The sequence below is a fragment of the Oenanthe melanoleuca genome, unplaced genomic scaffold, assembly GCF_029582105.1.
Source record: "Oenanthe melanoleuca isolate GR-GAL-2019-014 unplaced genomic scaffold, OMel1.0 S001, whole genome shotgun sequence".
Taxonomy (NCBI): domain Eukaryota; kingdom Metazoa; phylum Chordata; class Aves; order Passeriformes; family Muscicapidae; genus Oenanthe; species Oenanthe melanoleuca.
Genome location: NW_026612650.1, coordinates 1,920,910 through 1,940,169, shown reverse-complemented (window position 1 = coordinate 1,940,169; position 19,260 = coordinate 1,920,910). Strand labels below are relative to the sequence as shown.

General features: G+C 48.3%; 1 protein-coding gene across 2 annotated transcripts; it reads left to right on the top strand.

Moving 5' to 3' along the window:
• The first annotated feature begins 1,060 nt into the window (after nt 1-1,060).
• LOC130266086 (leucine zipper protein 1-like) lies at nt 1,061-15,141 on the top strand. 2 transcript variants are annotated; one of them, XM_056515406.1, is made up of 8 exons: nt 1,061-1,198; nt 6,317-6,375; nt 7,284-7,355; nt 9,027-9,194; nt 10,308-10,472; nt 11,596-11,763; nt 12,617-12,781; nt 13,906-15,141. In XM_056515406.1, exons 2-8 carry the CDS (start codon nt 6,360-6,362, stop codon nt 13,920-13,922), a joined length of 771 nt encoding a protein of 256 aa, XP_056371381.1. In that variant the 5' UTR covers nt 1,061-1,198; nt 6,317-6,359; the 3' UTR covers nt 13,923-15,141. The 2 variants fall into 2 exon arrangements, with proteins under 2 accessions (XP_056371381.1, XP_056371382.1); XM_056515407.1 differs by having other exon boundaries at nt 1,102-1,198; nt 7,323-7,355.
• The last annotated feature ends 4,119 nt before the right edge of the window (nt 15,142-19,260 follow it).

Below are 19,260 nucleotides of genomic sequence, written 5' to 3'. Positions count from 1 at the left end.
AAATGCCTCTAAAACTGAAAGTGAAAATGCTCTGAGCAGGGAGCAGATTCTTGGCCTGGGTGGGGGAAATATATTATCCTGTGTGATTTCTCAAAGTGAGAAACATTTCAGCACACATAATCTAATCTCATTTTGTTCTTGATGCAAGAAAAACATAACTTGTCACAGAATGTTACAGGGCCCCCACCCATTGCTCACTGTCACCTTCACGAGCTCATTCCATCACTCCATCTTTCCAGAGGCTGGTTCATCACAGGGGATGTGATAAAACCATTCACTGCCTGAATGGGACACAGGGTATGTTTGCAGTCATCCAGGGGTTGTTTTCACTACCACAGGCTCACAGCACTTGTCATGGTGGGTTTGGGATATAGTCAGTCTGTCAGCCCTCCCCATAGTTTTATTCCAGTCCTTGTGAGCAAAATTCTCCCTCAATAAGTTTTTGATTTGGGAGGTCAAAAACTCTTTTATTTGGTATTTTTGAGCTGTAATCCTCCCTAAATGAGTGTTTCCCAGCTCCCTAAATTGGTGGTACAGACACCAAAATATCCTTAAGTGGGTGTTTCTGAAGCAGAAGAAATCTCTATAAATTGGTGTTTCTGAGCTCAAAATATTGCTAAATTGCTTTCTTTGAAACTCTGAGCTTTCTAAGTTTGTTTGGTTAGTTCTTATTCTGAGCCAAAAACCTCCCAAAATCAGCATTTTCAAACCCAAAGGCCATCAAATTGCACTTTCTCTTTTCCTGAAATCACTGTTATGGTCCCAAAGCTGCTGAAATTGAGGTTTCTGAGCCATGAAGTTCCCAGAATCAGTGTTCCAGAGCCCTGACAACCCTAACTCAAGCCACGTGCCCTGCTTGCCATCAGAGCGTGGGGTTCACTCCCAGTGCTCCCAGTCCCCTCCCAGTGCATTCCCTGGGATGCCTCCAGGAGCAGGGAGCAGCCACTGGCTGTGCCCATTTCCCCCCCCCAGGCCAAGAATCTGCTCCCTGCTCAGAGCATTTTCACTTTCAGTTTTAGAGGCATTTACAGGAAATCGGTGTAAAACCAAGAAATGAGGTGCTGGGGGGAGGCGGGAGGAGCCCGTGGGGGTGGGAATGGGAGCAGGGAGGTGAGATATAACCGGGACGAGCCCCCTGGTGCTCTCACCCTGCTGCTCACACCCTGGTGCGGAGCTGCTCCTTCCCAGCCTTGTCCAGGTAAGCACCAGCCCCTTGCTCCTGTGTTTCCCCACGGGTTGCTCCTTCTGCTCCAGAAACTGACACTTCTGAACCCAAAAGCTCCCTAGATCACTGATTTGGAGCTCCAAAGCTCTCTAAATGGGGACTACAGAGCCCGAAATCTGCTTAAATTGGGGGGTTTTTGGAGCCCTAAAGCGCTTTAAATCGCTCTTTCTGATCTGAAAATATCCCCAAATCACTCTCCCTGATTCCCAAGGCTCCTAATATGATGTTTTTTCTCAGTCTTGAACTCCCCAAATCAGCATTTCTCAGAACCTGTGTGTTCCTGAACCGGTGTTTAAGAGCCCCACAGTGCTCCCTAAATCAGTATTTCTGAACACAAATGCTGTTTCAGGTCCCAAAAACTCCCCAGGTGGGTATTTATGAGCCCCAGTGCTCCTAAAGCTTATGCATTCTCCCTTGTGAAGTTCCCCAGATGGCTATTTTTGAGGCCAAAAGCACCTTGAAGTGGAATTGCTCGCCCCAAAAGTATCCTAAATTTCTGCTTTTGAGCCCAAAGTCTCTGGACATTGATTTTTCGGAGACCTAAAACTCATTAAATTGATGTTTCTGAGCCTTGAAGCTCCCCAAGTTGCTTTTCCTGACCCTCAAAGCTTCCTGACATCCCTTTTTGAGTACTGCAATTCCTTAAATGTGTTTCTGGGGCCAAAAGATCCCTAAATTGGAATTCTGAGCTGAAAAGCTGCCTAGATGGGATTTCCTGAGGCCAGAAGTTCCCCAAAGCAGTGGTTTTGAGCCAAGTGCTCTCTAGATTGGTGTTTTTCAACCCCAATGCTGCCTAAAATTTGGGCTTGTTCAGAGCCCCCAGTCTCTCTAAATCAGTGTTTGGGACCCCAAAGCTCCCTAAATCACTATTTCTGAATCCAAAGCTCCCAAACTTGCAGTTTCTTAGCCCAAATGCTCCTGAGTGGGAGTTTCTGTGCTCCTAACAACCCAAAATTGCTTATTTTGAGCTCAAAAGCGGCCCACATCATTTTTTTCTGAGCCAAAAACATCCCTAACATGCCTGAGTGCTGGTGGAATGCAGTGGGAGGGGAGAAGCTCTGCCAGAGGGAGTGTCAGGGAGGATGAGGATGGGAGGTGTGAGGAGCAGCTGGCATGCCTGGAGATCCTCAAAGGTTAAGCTGACTTGTGTGAGTGAGCAGTGGAGGGGTCAGAAAGCGGGGACACTGTCTTGGCAGTTTAGAAACTCCTTGGGAGTTTCAGGGAGGGCTGGCAGAAATGCTCTGTGGGCAACCTGGAGGGGTGTCCAGGCCAGTGAGCAGGTTCCCATGGGGAATGGCAACTGCCCTGGCATTCAGGGCCAGGCAAGGCAAAGGGTTCCCACAGCGTGGGGGATCGTGGAATGATGGCTCAGCAGAGCTGCCTGGTAGGGGAACAGGGGGATGCTCATGGGGGCCTGGTCCTGGCCCAGAGGGAAGAGCTGGTCAGGAATCTGCTCATCAGTGCCAGCCTGGGCTGCCACAACCAGGAATTAGTGGGGTCCCAGGCACCGAGGGGCAGGGACTGAGGCCAGCAGCAAAGCCCAGAGCTGGGGCTGCAGAGGAGAAGACTTTGATGAACTCGGGGTGCTGAACCAGGTGGTGGCAGGAGAAGAAGCTCTGAAGGGTGAAGGAGCCCAGGAAATGTGATAGGCCCTGCAGGGCAGCCTCTCCCACGGGCAGGAATGGTCTTTCCAGGAAGCCACGAGTAAAACACCCATCTGCTGGGGCTCTTGGCTGAGCTGGCCGAGCTCCAGGGTGAAAAGGCAGCACATGGGAGGTGAGCACATGAGCCAGCAGCAAAGCCAGCAGCACCCTGGGCTGTGTGAGAGGAGCACAGCCAGGGGAAGGGTTTGAACCCCCTGCCCAGCACATTTACACCACACCTGCCCAGCGACAGGGGAGCTGTGCCAGGCAGGAACCACTGCACCGGTGGGTGGCTGGGGTGGGAATCCCCCAGCTGTCCTTCACGTGCTGGTGGGATTTCCCCAAAAATATCAGTGTCTGCAACAGCAAAACCAGCAACAAAAGTGTGACTGCCAAAGAGAAATATCTGCAGCAGAGCAGTCTGCACCTGCAGTCGCCCCTCTGGGCAAGGCCAGTGCAATCACTGCTGGCAATATACAGCAGTGACACCCCCTCCTCACAAGGCTGCCCGGCACTGAGCACTCCCTGGTCTGGGCACTGCTGACCCCTCAAGTGCTGTGTGCAGTTCTGCCAGAGAGAATGGAATGGGAAAAGGATGCTGCTGCCTTCCTGGGGCCTTCACTGGGCTCTGCTGAGGCTTGAAGAGCCCCCAGGGCTTTCAGTGCCTTTGCCTCAATAAGGCCCAGCTGTGCTGCAGAGGGTGGGAGCCTGTCAAGAATGGTTGTTGGGAGACCATAAAGTTAATATTTCATAGCAATCCCATTCAAAGTCCATTGTCCCTTCCCACCCACAGTTTGCAGATACTAATCCAGTTCCTAATTCATTGCTACAGAGGGAAGAAATAGTCAACTCAGGCCTTAATTACTTATTTAAGTTTTTTTACCAGATAGCAAAAATTGTGGCCGTGACTCTTGCTACATATTTATTGGGAAAAAAGTAAAAAGTAATAGCATATTGATTAGGCAGAGCATGGATGCCACAATTGTATTGTGGCCAATTGTTTGTTTCTTTGATGTTGGCTGATTAGATTGTCTGAATATTTATTGAGTAGTTATTTCATAGAGTGACTAAAACTTAATAATATAAATATAAGAATTAAAATAATAGCTCACCTTAGCACCAAAACAAAGCATAATGAATTTCACCTCCATTCATACAGCCCTCGTGGATTTAGCTCAAATACTGGTATTAATGTACTAGACTCAATGCAAAATTCAGAATGTCTAAGTTAATGTGCCTCTGTTGGCTGACCAGACTCTTCTGGTTTCTGGCCAGCAGAGACATCACTGACAATGCAGAAGAGAGAGGTTTGGTTTTTTGTTTTGTTTTGTTTTGTTTTTTTTCATTTGTTCGTTTTGTTTGGTTTTTTTCCTGGCTGTACTTTTTCTTTCTTCTCTCTTCCCCCCTTCCTGCATTTTCTTTTTCCTTCTCCTGCCTTCTCCTCTCTTTTCCCCTTCCTTTTCTTTTTTCCCCCCAAAGCTTCAGCTTTGGCTCAGGATTGCAGATCTGGCCCTGCATAAATTAATTTCCCTGTCTAAACCTGTTGTCAGGGCTCCTTCAAAATATGAGAGAGGGACAAAGACAGACAGAGAGAACAATTTGTCTCTGACTGTGAGAAGTGGGGTGACCATTCCTGGAAGCACAACCATCTTTCCATGAGTGGTGATCTGAGGTAAATGTCTGTGTTCACAATAGCAGAGGCACATTCAGGACAGCTCCATGTGCACATCATCTATTCACTGATTCTGTATAAGAAGCCATCACTCTATTGCTCTGCTTTCAGGGGAAAACCCCTCAAATCTTGAGTGTTTTATGCCATTTATATTCTTTACTTCCTTTCAGACCAGAGCAAAATAGTAAAAGGTAGTGGGAGGAAATAGAGCAGGGTTCAGTCCTGGGGTGAACCCATGGGACAGCCATGGGCCTCAGCCTGTGACTTCTCTTGGGTCCCTGCTGGCATTTCTCTATTTACAGTCCTCAGGGAAGCTCTTTTCCTCACCTGGGCTTATACTCCCCTTGCACACCAGGAAAGCTTTCTTGACATGCAGCAGTTTTTGGCAGGGGGTTCCTTAATTCAGTCCAGGCTCTCCTCCTTCTCTGGAACGTGGCCCTTGGCAAAGAAAACAAAAATTCACGAGGAGTAGTCAGCTCAGGGAAATGGAGTGCAAGAAAGAGAGAGAGAGCAGAGCACGGCAGTGAGCTTGCCCTGAGCAGACCTTTCCTCACTCCTGAGCAGCCCCTGCTTCTGCCTTCACCCCATCATTGCTGCTCTGATGGATGTGGTCAGAAGGGACAGGCGGCTTTGCTGGAAGGGTCAGTGAGGCCGTGCTTTCTGCAGCCAGCTCTGCAGAATGGGATGTTAAGGAAACTTCCCAGTGTGACCATTCCCGAGGCTCTCTGGCCATCCCACTCCAGCCACCAGAGGTGTTCAGTGCTGGGGCCAGAGCCCCTCCACAGCAGTGGCCCCAGTGCCCCAATGGGCCCTGCTAGACTCCCCACACCCCCCACTCCCACACTCAGCCCCTGTGTCCTCCCTGGTTCCAGCCCAGGTTTCCCACAGCAGAATCTCAGATGTCTGATTCCATAAAGCCATTTATTCCCAGGGCAGTATCACAGGAATGGCTTGAGCTGTTCCTACAACAAAGGAACCCCTCAGTTTTATCCCCCCACAGTCTGCTTGCCCAAGGCCCAACTCTGGCTCTTCCTCCTGAGCCCTCAGCTCCTGCTGGGACTCTCAGTGTCTTTTCCCCAGCTGTGCCATTGCTCTTGGTGCCCTTTGTTGTGCTTTGTTAGTACATGGGCTCTTGTCTCCAGCTCTCACCTGGAGCTCAACTTGCGTCTGGCACTGCAGCTGCCCCTGCACTAGGAGTGTTCACAACCATGAGGAAGGGAGGGTGGGAGTGAGGGGGTTTCAGTTTTGTCTTTGTTACTCCGTTTCCTGCTCTCTTGGGAATTGCCAAGAAAGCAAAGCAATCGTCCCCAAGTCGAATCTGGTTTGCCCATGATGGCACCAGGTGAGGGATGTCCCAGGCTTTATGTGAGCTCTCTCTTTAATCTCCTGTCCAATTGAGGAGGGGGAGTGAGAGAAGTTCGATGGGCATCTGGCAGCCAGCCAAGGTCACTTATCCTTTCTCCATAGATTTCTTCATAGCTTGTCAGGATAACTGCCAAGATATGAGTCTGAAGCAATGGAAAATGGTCCCTTACCTCTGTGGAAAATTGTGGCTGGGGTTGAACACCAGGTTCTGCACTCTGCAAAAGCAGAAGGTCTTAACTTTGACCAAGGAAGATGAAGTGTGTATCTGTGAGAATTCTCAGAGCTCCAGGGGAGATAAGATGCATTAGGAACCAGCTGGGAGTACAACAGAACATCTTATCAACTGTGTTATCTTCTCTAGTCCTGTGCCCTCCACAGAGATTTTTTCCCCTCTTTTCCCTTGCATTGCAGAGTTAACCTCGAGAAAAGAACACAGGAGATAAGAGACAAGGACATGGCTCAATTTTTTGGTAAGAGCTGTATTACATCTATTTAGACAGTGATGGAAGGGAAAATAAGTAAATTGTAAAACCCTGAGTAGATCAGAGATTTGAGTAGTATAAGGGATATGTCTGTCAAAAATAAGCTCTTCTGTGCATTTTTTAAATCCGTAGGGAAATTCTGTAGTGAAGCTTCCTCCTTTTAATTTTTCTTTTTCTTCTCATGTGAACCTAATGGCCACAAATAAAGGAGTTCATGGCAGCATTGGCCTCCAAGGAGGCCAATTTGAGTCCATAAGTAAGTGTGGACTCATGTGTCCCATTGCTCTTGTCTGTGGCCATCCTTGGGAGCCCTTGGGATGGAACGTGTCATTCCTGGGAGCAGTGAGGCCAGTGGAGGTCACTCCCCTGAGCCCATTGCCTGCAGAACCCCTCCCAGAGCACAGCAGGAGGCCTGGCCTTTGGGGTGGGATCAGTTTGGTCAGAGGGGTGACCTTCTTTGACCAGAGACACGTCCTACTCTAGCAGGGGATGTTCCTGAGCAAGCTTTGAGGGTCAGACTGAAATGAATGTGCCAATGGACAGTGAAGGGACCCGGGAGGTTCCTCTCCACTCCTGGAGTGTGAGGCAGAAGAGTCTCACCCTCTCGAGGGTGGCTGTGCTCTGGTGGGACTGAGGCAGCTGTGTGGTGCCTGAGAGCTGTGGCAGCTGAAGCAGCTTCCTGGCCCAGGAGAGCCTCGGTGGCCCCGAGGGTCAGGAACCCCCCAGCACTGCTGTGGGGCTCCTGGTCCACAGGACCTCATGGCTCCTGGGCCAGCTGTGGGATGTGTTCTGCCCCAGAACCTGCTCAGTGCAGTCCTGGAGTTCCTTGGGGAAAGGCCCTTGTTAATGTCCTGATTTTCCTTCTGTTTTTGTTTTCATATGTACCTGATGTGCAGCAGGTGCAGTAGCTTTCTGTGTGCTTGAGAAAGCCACAGTAGCGATAATCGACAAGATATGCAACGAATACAGTGAGTGAGGACTCATGTATCCCATTGCTCTTGTCTGTGGCCATCCATGGGATGGGATGGGATGGGATGGGATGGGATGGGATGGGATGGGATGGGATGGGATGGGATGGGATGGGATGGGATGGGATGGGGTGGGGTGGGGTGGGGTGAGGTGGGGTGGGGTGAGGTGGGGTGGGGTGGGGTGGGATGGGATGGGATGGGATGGGATGGGATGGGATGGGATGGGATGGGATGGGATGGGATGGGATGGGATGGGATGGGATGGGATGGGATGGGATGGGATGGGATGGGATGGGATGGGATGGGATGGGATGGGATGTGTTATCCCTGAGGGGAGTGAGGCCAGTGGAGGTGTCTTCCCGAAGTGCACAGCAGGAGGCCTGGCCTTTGGGGTGGGATCAGTTTGATCAGAGGGACGACCTTCTTTGACCAGAGACACATCCTACTCTAGTAGAGGGTTTTCCTTGCAAGTGGTAATTATTTCAAAGGCATAGCACATCCCTTCTGGGATTTCCTTTCCTTTCTTTGTGCACTAAACCAGGAATCTCATCCTGGGCTTAGCAACAGGGAAAAAAGGCAAAAGCCTTTCTGTGCAGGTCACTGCCAGTCCTTGCCCACACTACCTGGAAACTAAACCCTGCCAAGCAAGAAGGAGATCCAGAGGTCTGTTGTGCATGACAGCCCGGTGCAGTCAGATCAAACAATCCCACTGTCCATAAATTCAATTTCCAAAGGTCTCCAGCCAGTCCTTTGTTATATTCCCTTCCCCAGGCCCTTCTCCATCCCATCCCCATGCAGGACCCCAAGATCCCAGGATGCTGAGATATTCCAGCTGTGTTCTCAGCACAGACCAGGACAGCCTGGCCTCTGCTGGATCGCACTCCCTGGATTTTAAAGCCAGCTGTCCTCCTGCCCCTGCTCTTTCCATCTGGGACGCTGGCAGGGGAATGTCATTCCCTCAAGGAACACTTGGAATTTAGTGTGACCTGTGCTCTCCACTATGTCCAGGCCTTTGGGCTGTGAGAAGGCAATGGGATTCTTCCCAGTATTCCTCATCAGCAACACAGAAGTTCCAAGCCCTGTTTAGAAGGGCTCTCAGTAGTGCCAAGACTCCTTACAAAGGCAAAAGCTCTTAGAGAAAAAGTCTCCATGTCAGGAAGAAAACTGGGGCTACAGTAGGGGGGCCAAGGCTCCTTCCCAGGGCAAACTCTGGTTGCAATAGGATTTGAAAGGCAGGGTAGTGCTAAGTGGTACCCAGAGGTGCATCAGCCTGTGAATACCACATCTCTGTTTTTCAGGGATGAGTTAATTCTTTTCAAAGGCTGCTCAATTAGAAAGGATGATCTAAAGAAAATGAAGTCTGGAGCAAACAAGTTGGTGAACAGGCAGGATGTGAGGGAACTAGGTCTGAGCTTTTTGTTTCACATCTGAACAAAGAAATACAGGAAAAAAAGAATCCATTTCCAGATTGCACCTTGAGCACAGTGTTTAATTACTCTGAAGCGATTAGTTCTTCCGAGACTGGAAGAAAAATCAACCAGCAGCAAGATCTAAGAGACCCTCAGGAAGAGACTTTTAAAAAGAGGATATGAGCATCCCCAGAAAGACTGAGTGGTCTCCCGCTCAAGGGAGAAATGTCAGTTTCCCAGTGACACTAATCTTTTTCTACAGACAGGAGAGAGAGAGAGAAGACCACAAAGGATCTGGAATCCAAGATGAGCAAGGACTTCCAGGACCTCAAGAATAAAATGGAAGCTCTGCTTAAAGATTTCAAAGAATTGGAGGGCTCTACGCAGAATGACGTTCAGCTCCTAAGACAAAAGGTGGAGAAGATCCAAGGTGAGCTTGGCCATTGCCAAGAAAATTTTCACCCAGGTGCAGGCAGAAGCTGCTTTACAGGCCAACCACCCTGTGAGCTCATCCTGCTCAGCTCCTCAGAGGCCATGGGCAGGGACAGTCCTTCCTAGGGGAACAGCTTCTGTGGTCCATGGACCTGAAACACCTCCATGCTGAAGTGTTCTCTGCAGGTACTCAAAGTCCCTCTTGTGTCCCCCATCCTTGCAGAGGCTGTGTGCTGGGAGTTCTCTCATTTGTCTGATACTTGCTAAGGGTCCCCCGTTGAAGTCCTGTTCCCGTCTCCTTCCCTTTCCCCGCTGCCCTTCTGGCGCTCCCCCACTGCTGGTCCCATGCTGGGGCACGTGTGAGATCAGCCTTGTTTCCCTGTTGATGATCAGCAGGGAGAGGAGCTCCCCTGGGCAGAGCCTGGCCGTGTCTGTGAGCGCAGGGAATGCAGAGAGCAGCTGTGCCTGCAGGATCTGGTGCTGGGCAGGGTACGGAGTCAACCGGACACAGACTGCAATGTGGCCGGGCTGGCCCCAGCCTGTGGCCCTGGCATGGCTCAGGCTGGACACACAGTGTGTTGGGAACAGCCTCTTGGCCCCAGGGCAGGGAAAGCTGAGGAAGGATTGGCCTTCCCTGACCCTGGGGCCTGTTCTTGCTGCAGCTGCAGCCAGCAAAGCCAGGGCAAGGAGCAGCCCAGAGCAGGGCAGGGAAACCCCTGGAATTCCTGCTTGCTCAAGCCACTGTGGGCTTAGAATTAAGGCTGTGACCCACTTTTCAATGGTGGAGCTCTATTTATTGGGCTGCAGAGTGCACTAATGAAATGCTGGAAAGAGATGAAAATTTCATTTGTGTTTCTTCTCCCCTCCCTGCTAAAAGTCTGAGGGTAAAGTAAAACCATTTTCAGATAGTGTCTTCATGGCCAAAGAGAATTGCAGTGAGGTGCGGATTTCTAAGGGGGAAGGAGAAAGGAAAAAACCACCCAGAGGAGAGCCCTGAAGGGAGGCCCTGAGTCAGGGAGGTTAAATCAGAGCCTTTGGGCATGCCTGTGTCAGATCACTACTCTCCTGCTCAAGGAGGAAACATCAGTGGCCCAGTTTTCTTTCTTCACAGGAAAGAAGGAGAAGGAAAGGGCACGGGTCCTGGAATCCAGGTTGAGGAAGAATGTCCGGCAGCTCTCCCAAAGAATTCAGTCTCTGGAAGAAGATGTAGAGAATTGGCCAATGACCATAAAGTATAAGCTTCAGGTTCGCAGAGAAGAGCTGGAGAAGATCCAAGGTGAGCACAGCCATTACCAAGCACACTTTCACCCATCTGAAAGCAGAAGCTGCTCTACAGGCCAACCACTCTATGAGCTCATCCTGCTCAGCTCCTCAGAGGCCATGGGCAGGGACATTCCTTCCATGGGGAACAGCTTCTGTGGTCCATGGACCTGAAACACCTCCATGCTGAAGTGTTCTCTGCAAGGGCAGGTGCTCCAAGTGCCTCTTGTGTCCCCCATCCTTGCAGAGGATGTGTGCTGGGAGTTCTTTCATTCCCTGATACTTGCTAAAGGTCCCCCTTGGAGTCCTGTTCCCGTCTCCTTCCCTTTCCCCGCTGCCCTTCTGGCGCTCCCCCACTGCTGGTCCCATGCTGGGGCACGTGTGAGATCAGCCTTGTTTCCCTGTTGATGATCAGCAGGGAGAGGAGCTCCCCTGGGCAGAGCCTGGCCGTGTCTGTGAGCGCAGGGAATGCAGAGAGCAGCTGTGCCTGCAGGATCTGGTGCTGGGCAGGGGAAGGAGTCAGCCGGGCACAGACTGCAATGTGGCCAGGCTGGCCCCAGCCTGTGGCCCTGGCATGGCTCAGGCTGGACACACAGTGTGTTGGGAACAGCCTCTTGGCCCCAGGGCAGGGAAAGCTGAGGAAGGATTTGCCTTCCCTGACCCTGGGGCCTGTTCTTGCTCCAGCTGCAGCCAGCAAAGCCATGGCAAGGAGCAGCCCAGAGCAGGGCAGGGAAACATCTGGAATTCCTGCTGGCTCAAGCCATTGTGGGCTTAGAATTAAAGCTGTGTGCCACTTTTCAGTGGTGGAGCTCTATTTATTGGGATGCAGAAAGGAGAATGAAAGTTTGGAAAGAGATGAAAATTTGTTTTGCATTTCTTTTCCTCAACCGGCTTAAAGTCTGTGGGTAAAGTTAAAACCATTTCCAGATTGTGCCTTCATGGCCAAACAGAATTCCTGGAAGTTGAGAATTTCTAAGGAGGCAGGAGAAAGGTAAATACCACCCACAGGAGAGCCCTGAAGGGAGACCCTGTGTCAGAAAGGTTAGATCAGAGCCTTTGGGCATGCTTGTGTCACATAGCTGTTCTCCTGCTCAAGGAGGAAACATCAGTGGCCTGGTGACATTGTTCTTTCTTCACAGGAATGAATGTGGAGAATATTGCATTAGCCCTGGAGAACATGTTGCAGAAGAACAAACGACAGCTCTCTCAAAAAATTCAGGCTATTGAAGAGGATATAAATGAATGTCTGGATACCATGAAGTATGAGCTTCAGGTTTTCAAAGAAGAGCTGGAGGAGAAGATCCAAGGTGAGCAGGACCATTGCCAAGCACACTTTCACCCATCTGAAGGCAGAAGCTGCTCTACAGGCCAACCACTCTATGAGCTCATCCTGCTCAGCTCCTCAGAGGCCTTGGGCAGGGACAGTCCTTCCATGGGGAACAGCTTCTGTGGTCCATGGACCTGAAACACCTCCATGCTGATGTCTTCTCTGCAGGTGCAGGTGCTCCAAGTGCCTCTTGTGTCCCCCATCCTTGCAGGGGGTGTGTGCTGGGAGTTCTCTCATTGCTTGATACTTGCTAAGGGTCCCCCCTTGAAGTCCTGTTCCCGTCTCTGTCCCTTTCCCCACTGCCCTTCTGGTGACCTTGGCCCCAGGGCAGGGAAAGCTGAGGAAGGATTGGCCTTCCCTTACTCTGGGGCCTGTTCTTGCTGCAGCTGCAGTCAGCAAAGCCAGGGCAAGGAGCAGCCCAGAGCAGACCAGGGAAACCCCTGGAATTCCTGCTGGCTCAAGCCATTGTGGGCTTAGAATTGAGCCTGTGGCTCACTTTTCAAAGCTGGAGCTGTCGTTATTGGGCTGCAGAAAGCAGAAATGAAAGGTTGGAAAGAGATGAAAATTTGCTTTGCATTTCTTTTCCTCACCCTGCTAAAAGTCTGAGGGTAAAGGTAAAACAATTTCCAGATTGTGCCTTCATGGCCAAACAGAATTCCTGTGAGTTGAGGATTTCTAAGGGGAAAGGAGGAAGGAAAAACCACCCACAGGAGAGCCCTGAAGGGAGACCCTGTGTCAGGGAGGATAAATCAGAGACTTTAGGCATGCTTGGGTCAGATAGCTGGTCTCGTGCTCAAGGAGGAAACATCAGTGACATCGTTCTTTCTACACAGGGACAAAGGAGAAGAACTTGCCAATGGTGATGTCGTCCAGTATAGAGCTAGAAATGTGGCTGCTCCTCCAAAGAATTAAAACTCATACTTTCGGTAAACTGAAATGCTCGGAGATCAGAGAGCATGAGCTTGAGATTTTCAGAAAAATGCTGGAGAAAATCCAAGGTGAGCACAGCCATTACCAAGCACACTTTCACCCATCTGAAGGCAGAAGCTGCTCTACAGGCCAACCACTCTATGAGCTCATCCTGCTCAGCTCCTCAGAGGCCTTGGGCAGGGACAGTCCTTCCATGGGGAACAGCTTCTGTGGTCCATGGACCTGAAACACCTCCATGCTGATGTGTTCTCTGCATGTGCAGGTGCTCCAAGTGCCTCTTGTGTCCTCCATCCTTGCAGAGGCTGTGTGCTGGGAGTTCTCTCGTTGCCTGATACTTGCTGAGGGTCCCCCCTTGGAGTCCTGTTCCCGTCTCCTTCCTTTTCCCCACTGCCCTTCTGGCGCTCCCCCACTGCTGGTCCCATGCTGGGGCACGTGTGAGATCAGCCTTGTTTCCCTGTTGATGATCAGCAGGGAGAGGAGCTCCCCTGGGCAGAGCCTGGCCGTGTCTGTGAGCGCAGGGAATGCAGAGAGCAGCTGTGCCTGCAGGATCTGGTGCTGGGCAGGGTACGGAGTCAGCCGGACACAGACTGCAATGTGGCCGGGCTGGCCCCAGCCTGTGGCCCTGGCATGGCTCAGGCTGGACACACAGTGTGTTGGGAACAGCCTCTTGGCCCCAGGGCAGGGAAAGCTGAGGAAGGATTGGCCTTCCCTGACCCTGGGGCCTGTTCTTGCTGCAGCTGCAGCCAGCAAAGCCAGGGCAAGGAGCAGCCCAGAGCAGGGCAGGGAAACCCCTGGAATTCCTGCTTGCTCAAGCCACTGTGGGCTTAGAATTAAGGCTGTGACCCACTTTTCAATGGTGGAGCTCTATTTATTGGGCTGCAGAAAGCAGAAATGAAAGGTTGGAAAGAGATGAAAAATTCCTTTGCATTTCTTCTCCCCTCCCTGCTAAAAATCTGAGGGTAAAGTTAAAACCATTTCCAGATTGTGTCTTCACTGCCAAAGAGAATTGCAGTGAGGTGCAGATTTCTATGGGGGAAGGAGGATCAAAAACATCACCCAGAGGAGAGCCCTGAGGATTGAGCTGTGTCAGGGATGTGAAATCAGAGCCTTTGGGCAGGCCTGTGTCAGATCACTGGTCTCCTGTTCAAGGAGGAATCATCAGTGTCCCATTGACATCGTTCTTTCTTCACAGGAAGGAAGAAGGAGTAGAGTGCACGGGCTTTGGAATGCAGCATGGAGACGGTCGTCCAGCAGCTTTTTTCCTCAAATTCAAACTATGATTCAGGAATTACAGGAGAGACAGTAATGCCTAAATACGCTGATCTGGAACAGAGTCTAGACAGAGTTAAAGGATTAATGTAGTTATTTATTGAAAGACTTTTAAATGATACATCTTGGGCAGTACATGAGCCCGGCCCTGGTTCTACCCAAGTTGAATGCACGATGGACGACCGGTCACGGGTCTTCACAATTTTATAAATGTTGATCCTTTTACATATCGTGGTTAATTTTCCAGTTACGTCTTCATTTTATAAAGTCCTACCCTCTCAGTTTGCTCTCTTTAATTCACTATTGTTTATCCTTTTTTGGCCTAAGGCTGTAATGGCCGTCCTTGATTCTCAGGCTGGAAAAGGATTGTTTTGTCTAACTGAAGAGAACTTACTAATATTGTATATGAAGTTCAGAATCACACAGTAAGACAGTACAAAATCTAAAAAAATGAAAGCTAAAACTTTAGGCATCATAAGTGCTGTTCTGAAAGGAAAATGCCTTTAAAAAGAAATTAATTTCCTCTCCACCCCTCCCCCGTGCTTGTCTCAGTTTATTGCTGCTTATGGTGTGACATGGAATGGAACATCCCTTGGGTCAGTCCAGCCCGGCTGTGCCATCCCTGCTCCCTCAGGAACACTTGCCCACCCCAAGTGCATGGGTTGGAGGGGGTTGCAGACACGCTTCTTGGGTTGAGCACTGTGACAAGGACAGGAAAAGAGAACAACATTTACTGTCATCAAGGACAGTAGAACAGAACAGCACAGCCTTGGAGAAATGGATAAAGGATGTAGCTGAGGCAAACAGAAGTCACACAAATTGCAAGCAGGATGCCACCTCAGCTCTGCAAGGCTGACAAAGCAGAAATTATGCAAAGCAATAATATTGCCTATACTCAAAAGTGGGGGTCGAGGAGCAGCCACCTAAAAAGGACACTGGATGTCGAAGACAAATCCCAATGAACCATATAAAGACTTGTGATATGGGTTGCAAATGTGTCAAATAAATTCAAAGGAAGTGGGGATAACTAATGAATACGTAATCAGTGCGTGTGATAAAAACTCTGTTCGCCTGATGCCCAATGCACACAACTGGATGAAGGATTACCCAAGTGACCACCATGCTGTAATAAAGAATACCTGCTTTCAAATACTCAAAACTGTCTTTAAAAGTGTCTATCCAGTGGATTTTTCAGTATCAGTGGTGTCCTTGACTCCATTATGCCCCTTGCACAGTTTCACAAAGGCCCCTTGGTTTCATGAGGCCCTGCTGTATAACAATGGTTCCATTAGGGTCCATATTGTCAAAATGGCCTCCTTGGTTCCATGAGGCCTTGGTGTCACCACGGTCTCTTGGACCTACAGGGTCACTGTCCCGGGTTGGTGTTATGTCTACTCCTCTCCCTGCCCCCTCGCTGTCTGCACGGAGCTGCCTGCCGCTGTGGCCGCTCCTCCCTAGCCCCGGCTTGCCCCAGCTGCCTGTTGCTGCTGCTGCTGCTTGCTGGCTTGCAACTGCTGCTGGTTTGCTGCTGCTGGCTTGCTGCTGCTGCTTGCTGCCGCTGCCCCGCTACAGCTGCCCGTGCTGCTGCTGCTTTTTTTTTTTCTCCCCCTTCCTTATTCCCCTCACCTCAGAAATCTGTACCGTCTCCGGATGGGGACGTGAACATCAGAGACTGCCTCTGGAATCTGCCAAAGAAGCTTCTTGCCCATCTGTCAGGGTCCACACCGCATGCGGAGTCCTGATAGGTTCTTTTAGGGATCTCAAAGCGCAAAAGACACAACAGGGGACAAAACCAGTTTACTTTTGCAAAAGATGCACTTTTATTTAGTGCCAACAAAATGCGATAGAGGGACAGAGAGAGAGAGAGAGACAGAGACAGAGAGAGAGACAGAGACAGAGACAGAGAGAGAGAAAAGGGGTTGGGATTATAGCTACCAAGACGGGCAGACGATCCTCGTGGAACCAGCCAATAGATGTCTGTTGCTGTCCGGGGAGATCTCAGGGGTCTTCAGTTTGAGGGTGTCTTTTATAGTCTTTTCCAAGGCGTCGGGCGACTGGCCAAAATGGGGGAAGATTTATGGACTATTGTATGTGGAGATTGTTGCTCAAAGAAGCAGGTGGAAACAGGACAGTGCGCAAGTGGCCTGCGTAGGAGCAGTGCACCATGGCAAGCTCCAGGCACACCAACAGTCCTTGTGATCAGTCCTGCAGCAAGTAGCCTGCGTAGGAGCAGCACACCGTGACCAGTCCATTGTTCTCACACCTGAGGGAGCAGACCGGCCCTGGTTGGGATGGGCACCACCTGAGAACAGTCACTTCTCTTCCCTGGCCAGCGCCTTTAAACTGCAGTTCTTTAGGCCTCCGGCGAGGGTCGTTGGGCAGAACAAATGAGAGGCTCTTAGATGGACTCTCACACCACCCCTTGACCAACAAGGGTTGTGGCATCTTCAGGACCCGTCACTGGTAGCATATCCCAGAAAACAGGGACAGAAAAAAAAATTAGGGATCAGAGAGAGAGAGGGAAAGAGGAAAGGACAAGGAAAGAAATCGACACAAAGATAATAAATCAAAATAATCACAACAAATTTATTGAAAAACAATTTTCACAACAAATTGAAAAACAATTTTTCAAACAAATCACGATCATAACAAATTGAAAAACAATTTTTTAAACAAATCACAATCATGACAAATTGAAAAACAATTTTTCAAACAAATCACAATCATATTAGTTGAAAACTTTCGAACAATCAAAATTAATCAATAAAATAACTTTCAAACAATTATTCAAATATTAAAGCAAATCAATCAATAAAATAACTTTAAACAATTAAAATTAAAGTAAATCAATATTGATTATAACATGTTTAACAAAATTGATTAAAGCAATTGTTTTTCTAAAATAATTTTCAAACAAAAAACTTAACATTACTAAAACGAATAATACTAATCATACAAACACAAAAATTTGAATGATTTTTTTAAATCCACTGCTACATTTTCTACAAACACTAAATCACAAGCAGTTCTTAAGCATGCACACCCATTGCTCATACACCCCAATAGCATTTCAGGAATCTCCTTTGGACAACTTTCAAAGTTACAGACATTCTGATCTATGTCTAAGCAAATATCTTGAGCTCTGATTGCATTACTTTTACAGATAAACCCTTGTTGTTTCCAGACAATGTAAGTTTCCAAATTAATAGTTTGTTACTTTTCACCGATTTGACAGGCCCATTCTCTATGCTCAAAAGGATAGAGAATAGCTCCGTCGTGATTCAGCCCTGATGCAATGAGAGGGAATATTGAATGTAATGAAACATTACATATGGTCAGTGCAAAGGCTGTGGCTGTGCTTATGCTGGGGAAGTAGTTTCACCAGGATTGGAATTCCTTTTCGAAATCATGAACATTATTCCAAATTATTCTCCGAATTTCAGTAGGAAAAGTGGTTTCCTCCACTTCTCGTATAATTGAGGCAGCAACTGACTGCATCCACAATTGAACCTGGATACAGCAGAGAGCTAAAGAAATGTTAGCCAATTTATTCATTAATACTTCTAAATCAATACTGTTCAAAATTCCCAATCTTGTTCCCACAACACCGGTTATGTCTCTTGTTTGTTTCTTGAGAGAGTCCTCCTGGTATTGCATTGGCAATTTGACTTGTTTAAAAGACCATGCTGATTTAAACAATATTTGTTTTTGGCTAGTTTACCAAATTACCTAAGATCCAATTTTAAAGATTTTCAGGCTCAGTATAACTGGTGGTTGGGTAGTAGGTGTTATAACATCAACATCAAGTAACCCTCAGCATTTTATATTGTTTTTACCACACATAATTTCATAGGAAAATTGTACAACAGTTCAATTTGATTTTGAATCTTCACAAAATATACAGGTTCGATGAGGGATTCAGCAATTAAATCTTCATGTTCCATGGTATTATTCTATGAAAAGTAAACACAACAGAATCTGCAACAAAGAGGCAGGAGGTTAAAATGATGGAACTATTCAGCATGTAATGCAGATTGGAATTCCGTTAACTTCCCAATAATTTGCTGCTAAAAAGGGAGCCACTCCGTACCTCCTTTAAATACAGGATAAGAATCAGTGTAGTTGCAGACAAAGGAGGCACTCCATGCTTCAAGCTGGAAAACATTCCAAATAACCATTAGCAACCCAACCCAAGAGCCACCCCGTCCCCCAGCAATAATTTGTTCAGCAGAAACAACATTAGTGAACAAAAAATTAGTGAACAAAGATTGTTTGGGAGAGAGAGCAGAGGCTACTTTAATTACCAAGACAGGTTTGTCATAGCTGCTACCCAAGCTCTCAGTTTCTGTTATTGCCAGATTTTTTACAGTTCCTTCTGTTACTGTAAATTTCTGGGCCACCCCATCAGGGGGGGCAGTCCCAGTAGTGGCTGTCTTCAAAAACTTCACTTCCTGAGAAGGTGTTTGCATTTTCTCTGAGGCAATTTGCAAGTTAGGGCTTTCCAAATGGGAGATTATTTTTTGTTGGGTATCCCCCACTACTTCTATTTCATTTCTTCCCAAAAGGGTATCACCAATATATTGATAAACAGCCCTATTGTCAGGTTTGGGTTTTTGGTTTGGCCATACAGGGGAGTTTTGCAAGTCCTGTATAACCGGTTTGATCCCTTCTTTGGCACCAGAAGGAGGAGGGTATTGTTTTACATTTACAGGTAATTGCATAGGTGATTTATAGCCAGCAGTGAGTTTTATTTCATGTATAATTTGCAAGCAAGCAGCTTTTTGAATGTTTCCTAGGAGTAGGTCGGGAGTACCAACTAAAGCTACAAGGTCTCCCCTTTCCAAAGGGTTAAGCCCTGCTGCCCAATAAACTGCACACTGAGTTGGGGACCATAAGTTACGTTTGACTTCTGTTGTTAAGAAAGTCCCATGTCCCCAGTACCCACTAGCTGCTTCTTCTGATAATTTAGTAGCAGTGTACAGGATTTTTGTAGTGGTTATTTGTGGGTCAAAATTCTCATCATTGATAAAACTGTATTCTGTTTTAACCAAAGGTCTCAAGCTAGGGCAGCAATATTCCCCACTATTTTTCATCAGTCAGTTCTTTTTGAGGATATATTTGATTAGTTTCTTTCTCTTCTGTTTCTTTTGGCAAATCAGAGTGTTTTAAAGTGTTGGTGTGTTCTTGTCTTAGGGCAGCTCTTAAAGAATGATTCTCATCTCTTAAAGAATGAATCTCATCTCTCAAAGCGTGATTGTCATTCCTTTCTTCATCTAAT